This window comes from Cajanus cajan, chromosome 1 (assembly GCF_000230855.2).
Source record: "Cajanus cajan strain Asha chromosome 1, NIPB_CcT2T_4, whole genome shotgun sequence".
Taxonomy (NCBI): Eukaryota; Viridiplantae; Streptophyta; class Magnoliopsida; order Fabales; family Fabaceae; genus Cajanus; species Cajanus cajan.
This window is the reverse complement of record NC_138517.1, coordinates 72,638,713-72,654,883: the sequence shown is the minus strand read 5'-3', so window position 1 is coordinate 72,654,883 and position 16,171 is coordinate 72,638,713. Positions and strand designations below refer to the sequence as shown.

The following is a 16,171-nucleotide window of genomic DNA, read 5'->3' as shown; positions in this document are numbered from 1 at the left end:
GTCATCAGTGTATCTAGCTGGCAATTTTATCTGTCTTCTTGTCCTATCTCGTGCAATATTATATTCTTCCTGTTGCTGAATAGGATGATCATCACCATGATCATCAATGCTAGACTCAGTGGTAGAGGAAGATGGAACATCAACATTAGGAGCTACAGATTTTAACTCTAACTCCACCTTCTCGCTAGTACCTTGCAGATTATTAGTACTGGAAGAAGACACAGATGATTGTTTTCCAGAAGATAATAATGCATCCTCATTAAAAGTCACATCTCTACTAAGAATTAATTTTCGTGACTTAAACTCAGAACACCATAAACGATAACCTTTAGATTCAGATGCATAACCAAGAAATATGCACTTAATAGCTCTAGGAGCTAATTTTCCATCATTAACATGTGCATATGCAGGACATCCAAAAATTCTTAAATTAGAATAATCAATAGGATTACCTGACCAAATTTCTTCTGGAATCTTGAAATTAAGTGAAGAGTGTGGAGATCGGTTGATCAAGTAGCAAGCTGTAGATGCTGCCTCGACCCACAACTCACGTTGATGCCATAACCCAGCATTTGAGAGCATACAACGAGCTCTCTCAAGGATAGTTCTGTTTAAACGTTCTGCAACACCATTCTGCTGGGGTTTACCTGGAATGGTTTTGTGTCTAGCAATACCATGATTTGCGCAGAACTCATTAAAGTCACCTTCACAGAACTCCAATCCATTATCCGTTCTGAGCTTCTTGACTTTCTTTCCTGTCTGAGTTTCAACAAAAGTTTTCCACTTCTTAAAAGTGGGGAATGTTTCATTTTTGTGCCTTAGAAAATAGACCCAGACTTTACGAGAAAAATCATCAATAATAGTCATCATATAACGGCATCCTCCATAAGATGGAACTTTAGAAGGACCCCAAAGATCAGAATGAATGTAATCAAGGGTACCTTTTGTGCGGTGAGTTGCAGTGGAGAAGCTAACTCTTTTCTGCTTCCCAAAGACACAATGTTCACAAAACTCCAACTTACCGATGCCTTGATTACCAAGGAGACCTTGCTTGCTCAGAAGGTGCATGCCTTTTTCACTCATATGGCCCAGGCGCATGTGCCATAATTTGGTGGCATCTTTATCAGACATAGAAGATGAGACAGCTGCTGATCCTGTCACTATAGATCCTTGCAAGATATACAAACTACCAATACGGTTAGCTTTTAATAAAACAATAGCACCTTTTGATACCTTTAGAACTCCACCTTCAGCTGAATACTTGCACCCAAGAGACTCTAGGGTGCCAAGAGAAATTAGATTTCGCTTCAAGTCAGGAATAAAGCGAACATTGGAAAGAGTCTTGATAGTGCCATCATGAGTCTTGATCTGAATAGTACCTATTCCTGCAATCTTGCATTGGGTGTCATTACCCATCAAGACAACACCACTATCAACAGGTTCAAGAGTGGTGAATAAGTCCTTATAAGGACACATATGAAATGTACATCCAGAATCAAGAATCCATTCAGTTTTGCTCCTCTTATCAGAAGAGACAGATATCATAACATCACCATCAGAATCAGTTTCAACATTAGCAGCTTCAGCAGGATTTTTACCTTTTTCTTGCCTTTCTTGTTTCTTTTTCAAGATAAAGCAGTCGGAGATATCATGCCCAAATTTCTTGCAATAACGACAGGTTTTGTTGGATTTACGCCCTCTGGATTTGGATCTACTTTTCTTGTTACTAGTACTCCCTTTTTCTTGAGTTCTACCCCTGACACTTAAACCCTCACCCTTGTCCTCAGAGTGGATATCAAGATCAAACTTTTCTTTGGACAACAAATTAGATTTAACATCTTCAAAGGATAAGGTATCATTGTTGCTATACAACATAATTTCTTTAAAGTGTTTATAGGTAGAAGGTAATGAGACAATCAACAAAACAGCTTTATTTTCATCATCAATTTTAATTTCAATATTTTCCAAATCCATGATAATAGAATTAAACTCATTAAGATGAGATTGAATAGGAGTACCTTCGACCATACGAATCGTATATAGTCTTTCTTTGAGACGAAGCTTGTTTGCGAGACTTTTGGTCATATAAAGAGATTCCAATTTCAGCCACAAAGCAGCAGCGGTTGTTTCATTTGCTACTTCACGAAGAACCTCCTTGGACAAGCATAGTTGGATTGCTGAAAGCGCCTTTTCATCCAACTCGTCCCATTGCTCATCAGTCATGTTGACCGGCTTTTTGGCTTTTCCATCTAAAGCTTTCTTCAATCCATTCTGTGTAAGAACGGCTTTCATTTGGACTTTCCAAATAGAAAAACAAATCTTGCCATCAAACTTCTCAATGTCAAATTTAGTGACGGTAGACATATTGAATCTCTAATTAAACAAGTAGCTCTGATACCACTTGTTGGGTATCAGAAAGAATGAGCGGAATGCGGAAGTACCGGATCAAGTTAATTAGAGATAGAGAGAAGTAAGTAGAGAGACAAGAAAAATAAATACACACCAAGTTTACGTGGAAACTCCAAAGACGGAGAAAAAACCACGGGCGATCAAGAGCAAGATAATTCCACTATGTAGAAAATAGGAGAGTACAAGAAGTTCTCTAATATCATGAGAACAAAGAGATAATCTCTCAAATATAGACTAAAAAATACTCTCTTGAATCTTTCCTCTCTATGTATGATTTTTCTCAAGTGTGTAGATTGCTGAATCAATTGCAATTTGCTCCAAATGCTTGATGCCTTATATAGGCATTGAGAAGAAGCGTATGCACCCAGAATAAGGAAACCTGGAACAAAACAAGGAGCAAAAAAGAGGAAACCATGCATAGAATCATGGCCTAAAATCAAGGAAACATGTTTTCCTTAAAACAGGAAATATGGAAGAAATTTGTGCCATAACTTTACACTAATAATAAACGAATGATAACATCTTTCTAAGTGCTTGTTGTGAAATGAATAAATTATATAGATCGATCATAGAGTATACCAAATATATTTCAAAAAATTCACAACATTGAACATCTTTTTTGGTGCTAATCTTTGCCACCATGTTTTTTTATTTTTATTTTTATGTTTTATGTATGGTCATGTGAGATTAACTTCGATTTTTGTGTCCCCCCAAAGCAGTGTGTTTTATTTAATCACTTCTTTTATGAAGGGTTAGGTCTTTGTTCATCCACCGTTCAAAGACAGATAATGGAATGGTTTCTTCTAGCTGTATATTTTATATGTTTATTTTCAATGTTTTTCCCTTTTAATATTTCATCTTTCACTCCACGAAGAAGATATAATATCCACTACAATAAATAGGGAACAGTTTATTCATTCAGCATTATTGGTTTGGTTTTCTGTTTGTCATATATACGTTTAAAGTTCCAACTAAATCTGGACTGAGGCACATGGAACCATTTCATATATGCTAGGCATCCATATTTTCCAAGTTTGCAAAGCAAAAATCTTTTGAAATGTTAAATCTACACTTGTCAACTTTTGAAAAACATCATCATTTTAGGTCAATTTTTTGACAACCATCATGATTTTAACCCCCAATTTTATGGCAGAAGAAGCAACATGTGTTTCGACCACAGTTATCATATAACACTAATTTCTATAATATATGAAATGGAAAACAGATAAGGTTAATTTTACTATACCAAAAAAAAATTGTAATCAGTAATTTATTCAAAATATTTATTACATTGGTAATTATATATTAAAAAATTATTTAAAATAATTAATTAAAAATATATAAAACATAATTCTTAAATAACATTTATGCATGTCTCTATAAAATACATATTTTACTATTATTAAATTTTTTTATATTTATTTTCTTGACCAGGTGTCTAAAGGTAGCTAGTTAAAAAAGTTATAGAAATTTTCTTTAAAAAACTATTAAAAACTAATTTAGAGATAAATATAAAAGAAAAGAAATTAAAAGGAATAAGCAATTATGAAAATTGAATATATAGATTAGATGTCAACAATCATCCAAGTCCAACCCAAAAGATTTAATTTACACAAAATCAATGAGTCACAAAATATGATTTATTATTGTTTGTTTGAGCAATTGAATTGGATTGAGCGAGGTTGACTTGAACTTAGTTGAAGTGCGAAAAAAGTTAAATCGAACCAAATTAAAAAAAATAATTTGAACTATTTAAAAAAAAATAAAACCATACTACACTATTAGAAAAGTGTTATTTTCTTGCGAATTTTTCTACAAAAAAAATATTCGCAGAAATTTTTTGCGAAAAATAATTTACAGATATTTTTTACAAATTTTTTTATGAAAAATAATCTATAAGAAATTTTTGCAAATTTTGCTATAATTTTAATGATCATAAGAAAAATTTTCCATGGTAAAAATTTACAGAAAATATTGTAAGAATTTTATTTTGTTTCTTGTATATTTTCTTACAAAACTAAATTTGTCAGTAATGTTTACTAAATGGTAGAAAAATTTTGCAAGTAACTTTTCCTGCCAATTTTCCTGCCAATTTTAATCTGCAGGAAAAATAAAAATAATATTTAAATATATAATTTTAATATTTTAAAAAAACTTCAAGTCCCACATCGATTGAAAATAAAACAATTAAATAGTATATATAAGTTGGGGCAACACTTATCTTATAAGTTGATTTGTATGGTTGAGTGTTAGGCTTATAATCTACAATCTTAGAGTTTAAAAGATTATGTATCACATGTTGGGGGGTTTGGAAACAAATACTTCGGATGAATTCAATGCTCATTTTTTCGTAAAAAATATTCTTGCAAAATTTCTTGCAAAAAAATTTACAAGAAACTTTTTTGCGAATTTTTTTTTCAGGAAACTTTCCTGCGAATTTTTTCGCAAGAAATTTCACAGGAAAATTTCTTGCGAATTTTAAAATTCGCAAAAACATATTATCCACGAATGTATTACTTACAGATAAAATTTTGCAGAAAAATTTGTAGGAACAACATTTCCTGTGAATTTTTATAAAAAATTCGCAGAAAAAGTCACATGTAATAAGAAATTTTAGTAGTGTCACTTCCACTGACGAAAAAAAACATATATCACATGGAACTTTTTAAGTTAGTTGTTGTACTACTATCATCATATAAAACATGGGGACATACTTGTAATTATTATTAACTTTTTAAGTCAATTATTTTAATAACTAACATAGAAAAAGATTTCTATATCAGATATTTTTACGATGATGTTTAAATATGTAATTTATACTAATCATTCTTACAATCTACATAAAATTATGAGAGTTGCATCAAGTGTATATTATATAAATCTTATACCACTTATAAGGATATGAAAATCATTAAAATCTTTATAATATGTTAAACTTTCTCCTAATCAAATAAAGTTTAATTATAAATATTATATTTTCACTAATACAGTTTTACCAATCTCTCACACTATATGAAGGAGTTAAAAAATTAAAATTGATTTAATTAGTGCTAACAAAACTAATAAGTAACTTATTTTTCCATTAAACTCTTTTTGTTACTTCGATCACAAAGGTTTGAGTTATATACCATCACTGTCTGTTTATCTAAAATAATTGAAGTATAAGGATAAAAAAATGAATGATTTATAATTTGATCAATGAATCTATTTTTATAAAGTAATTTGATTCAACTTAATATTTCTTTCTCAAAAAGATTGAATTGTGTACAACCTTTAGGTTTAGGTGAGGTGAGTTGCAGAATAATTTGAATTGACACAAGTGATGAAATACTCACATTACTTAACTAATTTATTAGAGATTGAATCTTAACTATTGCAAATACAATTGTGAGAAGATACCTACTACTCTGTATCTATCAAACTCCTAAAGAAGATTAATTTCTGCATTTGATGGAGAGACAATCCTTACTAATGAAAAAAAAAAAAAAAAAAAAGAAGTTTGAGGTGGGTGGGTGTAGCAATATAGATGTTGATTTTAAGATAAAGCCATAGTTGTTCTTTCATCTGAAAATAATTCAACGAGAATATAAAACCAACTTTTCTCAGTTGAGCTCGTTTCTCATCATGATACCGCATAGTTTATCAAAGCCACTTTCTTAACTGGACGTAGCTAATTAAACGTTCTAATACAGATACTAACTAGCTCATGATTTGCTACGTAAACTGAGTGATAGATCATGGGCGAAGAGCCCAGTTACCAGAGCTATGGCTAGAAGAATACAGGAAGAGTTGGACCTTGTAAAGACTAGTGGACTTGCCAAGCCTCAATCTCCTCACCTAGTTCCATCACTGAGTTTCCCTCCAAATTAAAGCTCCCTTTTCATTCTAAAAAACATGGATATGAAATTTTGAAATTAAATTTGAAGATAATGCGCACAAAAGAGAGAAAAAAAAAAAGATATAAAGAGCTATGTATTAAAGGTAAGCAAATTATGTCACTAATTGAAGAACTAATGGAATAAGAACCTCACTTTTTCAGTGGGGACTCAGATTACTATTGAGAAAAGCTCAATGGCATAGTTAACAACTTCATTACTATATTTGTAATAACATGGCTCTTCAATCAGAATACCTAATTCAAATCCTCTTAAGTTGGAGAAATTTACTTGTATTCTTATATCATTATACTAAGACATGTAACCTAAAATTACGAGACAAAATTTTGAGTTCGTAGTGTCAGATTAACCTTTAAAAATTAAGCAATGAACGAAATTTTTTCCTTAAATAGAAGCAACCAGGAAAGTGGCTCATCATTATTCCCTAAAGGAATCTGAAGTCTGAGCAAAAGCAAACGAATGCTGATAAATTTTTACATTGTAGAAACTAAATTAATAAAAAAAAAACTAACAAAGTTTGCATAAAACATGTGTATTTATGACAAAATTTCCCAAACATGAAAAGTATTTCATCTCATAAAAATTTAAAAATATTTTAATACTCTATGTTTAAGTAAATATGATGAGTAATTTTTTAGTTGTACCCATGATAACACAACTTAATAAAAACAATGATATTATTACAATCAAATCAACTACATGTCCCATCGTTTATTTTTGTTAGCCGTTATTCCTCTAATTATAAAATGACATTTAAGAGATGAACAAAGGGAGAATGTTATATTTAATTGTGAGAGAGATTATTTTTTAATAAAAGGTTGTAATTAAAATTTATGCAATAAAAGACGAATCATAAAAATAAGGTGAGTCTAACTTCATTAGGGTAAACAATATTTTTATTTTCTTTCTTATTAATTAACATCTTAAAATACTATTATATAAATTACTAAATATAAATATAAATATGATAAAAGTACATTAATAATTAAGAGTAGTGTTTTCTTAAATAAACCAAATTATTATTGTGTTTTTTAAGAAAACTTAATAGCAATTGTTTTTGTAGGGTGAGAGAAATATTGTCTTGTTCTTTAATGTGTGAGCTGAGTTAGCTTCTATTGCCACATATGTCTTGAAAATGGTACTGTCATTACTTGTTTATACGAGACAAGGCATTTAATCGTATGTAAGAGACTCCAAAGTACACATGCAATGCACAGTTATTCTTTCTTTCCTATGCACACATTTTAATTCTCTCTCACCCAATCTCACAAACAAACATCCCTTTTGACTCTCTCTTCCTCCTTAAAACCCTCTATGTCTTTGTGTCCCTTTGCGTGTCTCTGTGTGAGCGAGACACAGTGAGAAAACATAACAACAACAACACACCTCACACTCTTTGTTTTCTTTCACGTCAGAAATAAAACAAAAGGACAAAACCTGTTCTCTGTTTTGCTCTGCATGAAAACAGAGTCCCCTGTTCGCTGTTTATTGCAATGAAGTATATTCGGAGCAACAGCTTGAAGAGGCTCTTCTCGTTCGGAAAACGAGGGTTTGGGGAAGAAAGTGATGTGGAGTTGGTGGTTCCTCCTTGTGAAGAGCACCCTCCAAGACCCTCTTGGAAATGCTTCTCTTATGAAGAGTTGTTTCATGCCACCAATGGCTTTACTTCAGGTACTTCCGAACTAAATCAGCATGGTGTGGCATGATTAGTAGATAAGTTTAATTCTTAAGCATATTTCGGGATTCTATATCTAAGTCCATGTACTTAGAGAAACATCAATTCCTTAAATGAACTTAACGTGATTGGTAGATAATTTTGTCTTCTAAGCATGTGACATGATTTAACATCTAAGTCTGAATATATAGAAAAACGTCAATTCCTTAAATGTTTATAAGATGATTGATAGATAACTTTTTCTCTTAAACATGTGACATAGATTCAATATCTAAGTCCATGTATATATAAAAACATCGATTTCTTAAACGATCGAAGATTTCTTGAATTCACCAAAAAGAAAGTCTCAAACTATGTTTTTTTTTTGTTTGAAATACCAAGTTTCTTTATCTATGACTTTTTCTTATTGTGTAGGGAATGTGGTTGGGAGAGGAGGGTATGCAGAGGTTTACAAGGGAACGTTGGATGGTGGTGAGGAAATTGCGGTGAAGAGGCTTACGAGAATTTCAAGGGATGAGAGGAAGGAGAAAGAGTTTCTGATAGAGATTGGAACAATTGGCCACGTGCGCCATTCCAACGTGTTGCCTCTTCTGGGGTGTTGTATTGACAATGGACTTTACCTCGTTTTCGAGCTATCCACCGTTGGTTCTGTTGCTTCTCTTATTCATGGTACATGGATTAAAATGATCAAAAACAAAAGAGAGAAAAAAGAATAAAGGGTCTTGATAAATATAATAGTTTGTGAATGTTCCTTGTAGATGAGAAGTTGCCTCCCTTGGATTGGAAAACAAGGTATAAGATAGCTCTTGGGACTGCACGTGGCCTTCACTACTTGCACAAAGGCTGCAAGAGGAGGATAATTCATAGGGACATCAAGTCCTCAAACATTTTGTTGACAGAAGATTTTGAACCCAAGGTTCTTTATTTTGTACTCTAATTGCCTCCATTTGTCGAATCTATGTCTCAACCATAGTGATTTTGATGGGTTTATTTAATTATTTTGTATTTAATTGTGACAGATATCTGATTTTGGACTAGCAAGGTGGCTTCCATCTCAATGGACTCATCATTCAATAGCCCCAATAGAAGGGACATTTGGGTACCTTCTTTTCTGGTTTCCTTCGGTGATTGATTGATTGGGATAAACCCTTCAACATCAACTGAAGAAATAGCTAAAATCAAATTATAGAAATGAGAGACAATTCTCACCTTATAAACTAATTTTGTGAGGTTGAATTAAACTTAAACTCACTTTGTTAAAATGATATCTAAATAATTCTTATATCATTTTAAAAAATTGATTTTATAAGATTGAGTTATATGCAAACCTACTTTATAAACACTATCATATCAATATAGTAGTGGCTTTTCAATGGGAATGTGTTATCCTTTTTTACTGTAGGCATTTGGCACCTGAGTACTACATGCATGGAGTTGTGGATGAGAAGACAGATGTATTTGCCTTTGGTGTGTTTTTGCTTGAAGTCATCTCTGGGAGGAAGCCAGTGGATGGATCTCACCAAAGCTTGCACAGCTGGGTAGTATCCCCACCTTTGATGATGATTGAAACTTTTTTTATTTTAAGAACTTATTGGTGACTACATTGATTATTTTATAAAAACGTTTTCGGGGCAAATAAGTATGTGTTATGAATTCACAGGCTAAACCAATACTACACAAAGGGGAGATAGAAAAAGTGGTAGATCCAAGGCTTGGAGGGGCTTATGATGTGACACAGTTTAATAGACTTGCCTTTGCTGCCTCCTTGTGTATAAGGGCATCTTCAACTTGGCGACCTACCATGAGTGAGGTAGCTCAAATACATTTGTTGCTCAACTTTGGTATTACTTTCCTACAATCAGTATATTTATTTATCAATTAATTATAAAATATTATATAAAAAACTTTTAAATAGTTGTTGCAAAAGTCAATAACTTAAACTATATGATCATTTATGACTAATGTTATTTATTTGGTTGGACTAAGATTATTTTTGTCTTTTGCCATAGGGAATTCAAGTAAATACAAAGATTTAGCCCTGATTCTCAGGCTCAACATTACTAATGTGACCAGTGCTAGTGGTTGGGACTGATTACATTTTAATATTGATTTCTTTTATTAGTCACTCTTATGTTTGAGAGTTAAGAGAATAACTTGATGTCTAAAAAACTAGTAATCGTCTGCTTTTTTATATTTTATCTGTTGAAACTAATCACTTTGTTTTGGTCATCAACAAAAATAATAACTGGTATAACCACCACGGCATTGCATAAGTAACACCAGTTATTTAATAATAGTATTTATATAGTCTGCCTCTGCAACTGGTCCCCTTGTTTTTTTTTTTTTTTTTTTTAATAAATTTTTTAATCCCCATATTATACAGCGCAATATAAAGCCACATTCTGCAAAACTTTGAACTTTTAATACTTCGGATCAAAAGAAAATAGATAATATAACAGCATACTACTATTGTGTATTAATTTCGGAAAAATAATTGTGGTTAGACATATCAATAGTTCAACTTTCATATTTTGTCATTGTTTGACAAATTCCAAATGAAAATTTTCTGTTGGCAGTAATGAATCTTTCTAAAGAATTGCTTCCTTAAATTTGATATTGGCCACCTATTGTTGGCAGTAGTCACGAGTCAGGAGTGTGATGTAAGAACTTGAATTACAAATTTTCAATTGCTATTGGCCACCTATTGTTGTTTCTGCTTTTATTGACCCATGCAAATTTATTGTTCAGTTGAGGTTCAGTCCTACCTAACACTAACCATTATGATTAATAAGATAGTAGAGATGATAAGACAACCTTAAATTTGATCTTGGTATTAAATAAAGTAAAATTATGCAATGAGGTTACAGTTTTTGGAAATACTAAGAAACCAATTAAGAAGGAATAACTGACTTCAAAGTTAGAAAGAACCAACATGCATGTGATTTCTGTTCCATTGAACTTATTATGTAAAATGTGTTTTCTTTTAGAGTTCATCTAGACAATTGAATTACATTAATTCAACATAGAGCTCATTAAAAATCATGTGCCACACTGTATATAGTTTCTCCTAGTTGATCTTCATAATTTAATGGCCTAATTAATTTATTGTTTTTGTGACAGGTACTTGAGGCAATGGAGGGGCAAGACATGAACAAAGAGAAGTGGGAAATGCCAGAGGAAGAAGAGCAAGAGGAGGAATTCTGTGGCTTTGAGGATCTGGAATATGCATATGACAGTTCCTTTTCAATGTCTTTACCTGACTCTGTTAGTAGCACTTAGGGTAAAGGAGTTAGGTACAACTTTCAACTACTTGTACATATAATATATATTGTTACATAAATATGAAGGTGCAGTGCAGATAAGCCCCTTGTGGCTGTTCTATAATTCTATTCATGTTTAATTATTTTGTATTTTTGTGGATGAAAAATGTTTATCAAAATTGAACTGAGTTACTTCAGCAACTCACATGGCTTAATTTTGACCCTACACGTTTTTCCTTGTGAATAATTTAATATAATAATAGTATATTTTTTATATAGAAACAAGAAAAAGTTAAGATGCAGACAAACATGACAGCAAGTAAGCAAGGTCGTTTTCATCAGTGATGATTCACTTAAAATCAACATAGTAATGTGAAACAAAGCAGAGATAATTGGGTTTGTTGGTATTCTTTTTTCTGTTTGAATGGATAAGGGTGCACTGAATACTTGTACGAAGTGGTGTGGACTGCCAAATTAAATTAAAGTTGGATTAGTGTGCAAGATATGTCATTGAGAAACAACAACGAAGTAATTTAACAAAAGATAAAAATAATTGTTATAGAAAATGTCGAATTTATTATCCAACAAGTACTTATGTAGAATACATCAAAAACTTGTACGAGAAAATAAAGCATGTACGAATAATCATTAGCTTAATAAATTTGATATTTATATTATTTAATTAAAGATTAAAATTACAATCGAAACTATCATTTTAATTTTATAAGAACTGATATAATAAAAAAAGAATTATAATTTCTTATCAAATAAAAAATAAAAATAAAATAAATAAAAAAACATATTTTTTATATACATAATTATTGAATTATAAATCATTTGTATATATATAATAGGTTTGTTTATTTTTATAGTAATTCCATTTGAAATCGTACTAATGATAATTTTTTTTATTGGGTGAGGGTATAAAAAACTTTACATGCACCAAGTATACCACTATTACCCAAGTTAATTATATTATTTTTTTCAACATATTTTTATATTGTTTCTTATAACTTTTTTTTTTCTGTCACATGGATCTATATTTTACGTCATATTTTAATTTAAATTTTGTCCTACTACTACTCATTTTTAGAAACAAAATTATATACAAATATAATTTCTGTATATCCGACATATACAGCTGGAGAGTTCCAGAGAATAAAGGTGATGAAGAAGAAGACGCCAATAAATATAAAAGTGAAGCTGCTACAAATATGCTGACTGGTCCAGCCACATGCAATTAAAAACTTACGTATTCATCTTTTTTTATTTTAATTAAAAAATAATTTTGGGAGTGGAAGAAGAGATTGACCTATTCTAAAGTCAAAGGATATCTCACGGCTCCTGAGGAGTAGTAACAATGGCCTAATTATTAGGATGTTATTAAATTTATAACACCGAAGTTCAAAAACAAATATATTTTTACATTGGTACGCTACATACAATTTTTTTAGATAAATATTATTTATCAATATTAAAATAAACATTAGAAACAAACATTAATGACTTTAAATTTCATCAGAAAGATAAAAATAATGAAAGAAATATTTTCAGAAAATCAAAATCAAATATTTCTTTATTTTATAATGACTAAAGATCATAGTTTTAAAAACCGGACCGGTCATCGAACCGGTTAAGGTATTGGGTCAGTGGGTCAAAGGTTGAACCGGTGGGTCACTGGTTGAACCGCATGGCTCGATTTTTATTTATTTTTATTAAAAAATATTCATATTAAATATATTTATACTTATAAATTTTAATAAATTCATATCTTATTTTAAATTTAAATTTTTCTATCTTATTTAAAATTATTTTTATTTTTATTTTGTAAAAAAATACATAAAAAAATTACATGTTAAACGGTATATTAATACAAATTAAAAATATAAATAATATGTACATATATAATATGCTTGCAATTAATATCACAAAATAATATATGTAATATTTACATAGATATTGAATTATTAAATATATAATTTAAAATTAATAATATACTATAAAAGTTATTTAAGTTGTATATATTACAAACAAATATATTAGAACAAGTAGTCATTGTTATATTTAATAAGACTCCTTACTTTTTCATTAAGAGATTCAATTTTCATTATTATTTTTGTGATTTATGGTCCCTTAAAAAAATTAAAAAAAAAAAAAAAGTGGTTGAACCGGTTTGACCCACCGGTTCACCGGTTAAACCGGAAAATTGACCGGTTCAATCCGGTTTGAAACGGGTCGACTGTATAACCGATCCAAATTCAGATTCGGATTGGCTGGACCACCGGTTCCCGGTCTGACCGGTCCGACCGGCCGGGTCGGTCCGGGTTTTAAAACACTGCTAAAGATAGTGATTCCAAATTTTGAAGAATGAATTTTTTTATAAAAATTAAAATCAAATTTTATTTATTTTAGAGAATTTTTTTTAGATATTTATCTTATATATTTAAAGGTCAAATAATTAAGAACATTTTTTTAAATAGATAAATAAAAATTACAAAAATAATATATTAATTAAGTTTGATTTCCTATGTACTCAGCATATTACAGTTGGAAGCTCATAAAAAGTTAGGTAGTGGAAGGAGGAGTATAAGCGGTACAACTAATTTGTGAATTCAAATTGACTCAATGAATTTGGATTAGAGATGATAAATAAATCTGAATCCATGAATAATGTTTGAACTCGTCTTGACTTTGGCAAAAAATACTCAATTTAACGAGACATGAATACAAGTATAGGGAATACCCGATTTATTGAATTGGGTACAGGAATCATTATATATATACTCATCCCGTACCTATACCCAACCCATACTTACTTTAAACTTCTAGAAACATAATTTATTTTATTTTAGAATTTTTTTTGATATTTATATAATTCTTACTCAATTTTAAATTTATTTCAAATGAAACTTAATTAATGTAATTTTTTTTAATTGTTACTCTATGTTGAGTGAGTACATGTATACTCGATACCTGATGGAGACCAAGAATGAGATGTAAATTCCATACTCATTGAGTATGACGACGATGATGAGTATAAGATACGAGAATGAGGACGGGAATGGGGATATTGAAACCCGTATCCTTCCCACCCTGCCCAGTTGTCATTCCTAGTTTGAATTGGATTTCCTGTGTTTGGACCTGACCTGACTCAAGCAAAACTCGTCATTGTGTGTGTCAAACTACGTATTTGGTGTTTTTGACTTGTAACCCAACCCAATTATATAGTAATAATAATAATAATAATAATAATAATAATAATAATAATAATAATAATAATAATAATAATAATAATAATAATAACAATAATAACAACAACAACTTAGTGTTTGACTGATTATTTCTTCATGATAATACTCTATATTACACTTGCTTAATAATGAGTTTCATGATAATACTCTATATCCTACCTTCCTAAGGACATCACCATCAACCATTGCTACGGATAGGAAAGTGGAGCATGACAACGATGACAGTGTGATGATGGAGGTAAGCAATAGGAAGATAAAGTGTGTCTCAGATAAGTTGGTTTAGTTCATATTTTTCTAAAATTTTATCGGGTCTTGATCAAGTTAAATTAAGGTTTACAAAATTGACTTATCAAAATTTTGGGTCAAATAAGAATATAGGTAAATCCATCATAAACCGTCCACGAATATAGAAAAATTATTACTTTTTCTAAGTATTACTTAGAAGTAACTATTCTAGAAATTTATGATGCTCTAAATAGCTCAGTCACATTTAAGTTGACCTTAGATATACACATTTGTAAAGATTTCGACCTAATATCGACTCAACTATCTAAATATTACTGACTTAGGATTTAGCCACTTTTTAGTCGACTCAAGATTGATCTAATCACATTTAGACTGACCTAGTCGCACATAAATCATGCATGACACCATGCATTTTGGTAAACTTTTTGTTTTATCAATACTATAAAGGCCAACCTCACCTCATAGGTTACACACCTTTTCCCTACTTACATATTGTTATTTTGTTTGGATTTTAAGTGACTTAAGCATTGGAGTATTTGTAGATGTGACCACAATAGTCAATACTTATCATTTGGATGATATTCCTCCAAAGTTAGACTCATTGGTTCTTATCATTTGGATGATATTCCTCCAAAGTTAGACTCATTGGTTCTTTCTTCATTGCAATAATATCCTAAATTAAAAGATAAGAAAAAAGACATTAATTGATATCTCATTCTATAATTCTTTTTTATTTTATACTATTTAATTTAAATATTATAAATAAACGTTATTTCATTTCATTCATTTCATCCTAAGACAAACTTTGATATAATCATTTTCATAATATATAGTTGTTTTATGGTGACTCATACGGACCATGCTCATATGTACTAACATTAGCACATGTGACCCAGGCCCAATGGAGATCTGTGGCCAAGAAATCAATAATGACAAAAAAATGGTCTTCTATTGCCTCTCAGTCTCAGCTACTACAGTCTACAGAGTACTATTCGTTCATAACACAAAGTACTGCAGATCAAATACACGATCCCCAAAAATAATGCGAAGAGAAGTTAAAAACTTGCAAATACTTTGCGGATCATCTACACCAATAATTCATCTACATTTATTAGTGTGTTTGGTTTAGATTTTTAATATAATTTATTACATTAAAATGAAAGCTATCAATTATAACTTTTATGTTTTAAACGTAATTTTTGCTTTAATTCATGTTTGGAACGTGTAACTAAACACGTAGTATGTCTTGTTTCTGCAAATGCAAATGGACAAACAACTTATATGAAGTACAAAATAATTAGGGCATGTATTTGTGTTTGTGATCCATTTATCTTTATAGAGTTACTATATATACCCTTTTAGAGTAATGTCAAATGATTAATAATATAGTCTTAATTGTATAGTAGCCGCCAGCAGTGGAAATTAGGGAATGGA

At 30.6% G+C, this 16,171-nt stretch overlaps 1 protein-coding gene across 1 annotated transcript; it reads left to right on the top strand.

Moving 5' to 3' along the window:
• The first annotated feature begins 7,508 nt into the window (after window positions 1–7,508).
• LOC109787784 (putative receptor-like serine/threonine-protein kinase At5g57670) lies at window positions 7,509–11,441 on the top strand. The gene is made up of 7 exons (XM_020346349.3): window positions 7,509–7,976; window positions 8,395–8,649; window positions 8,739–8,896; window positions 9,000–9,079; window positions 9,383–9,518; window positions 9,641–9,790; window positions 11,101–11,441. Exons 1-7 carry the CDS (start codon window positions 7,799–7,801, stop codon window positions 11,257–11,259), a joined length of 1,116 nt encoding a protein of 371 aa, XP_020201938.2. The 5' UTR covers window positions 7,509–7,798; the 3' UTR covers window positions 11,260–11,441.
• The last annotated feature ends 4,730 nt before the right edge of the window (window positions 11,442–16,171 follow it).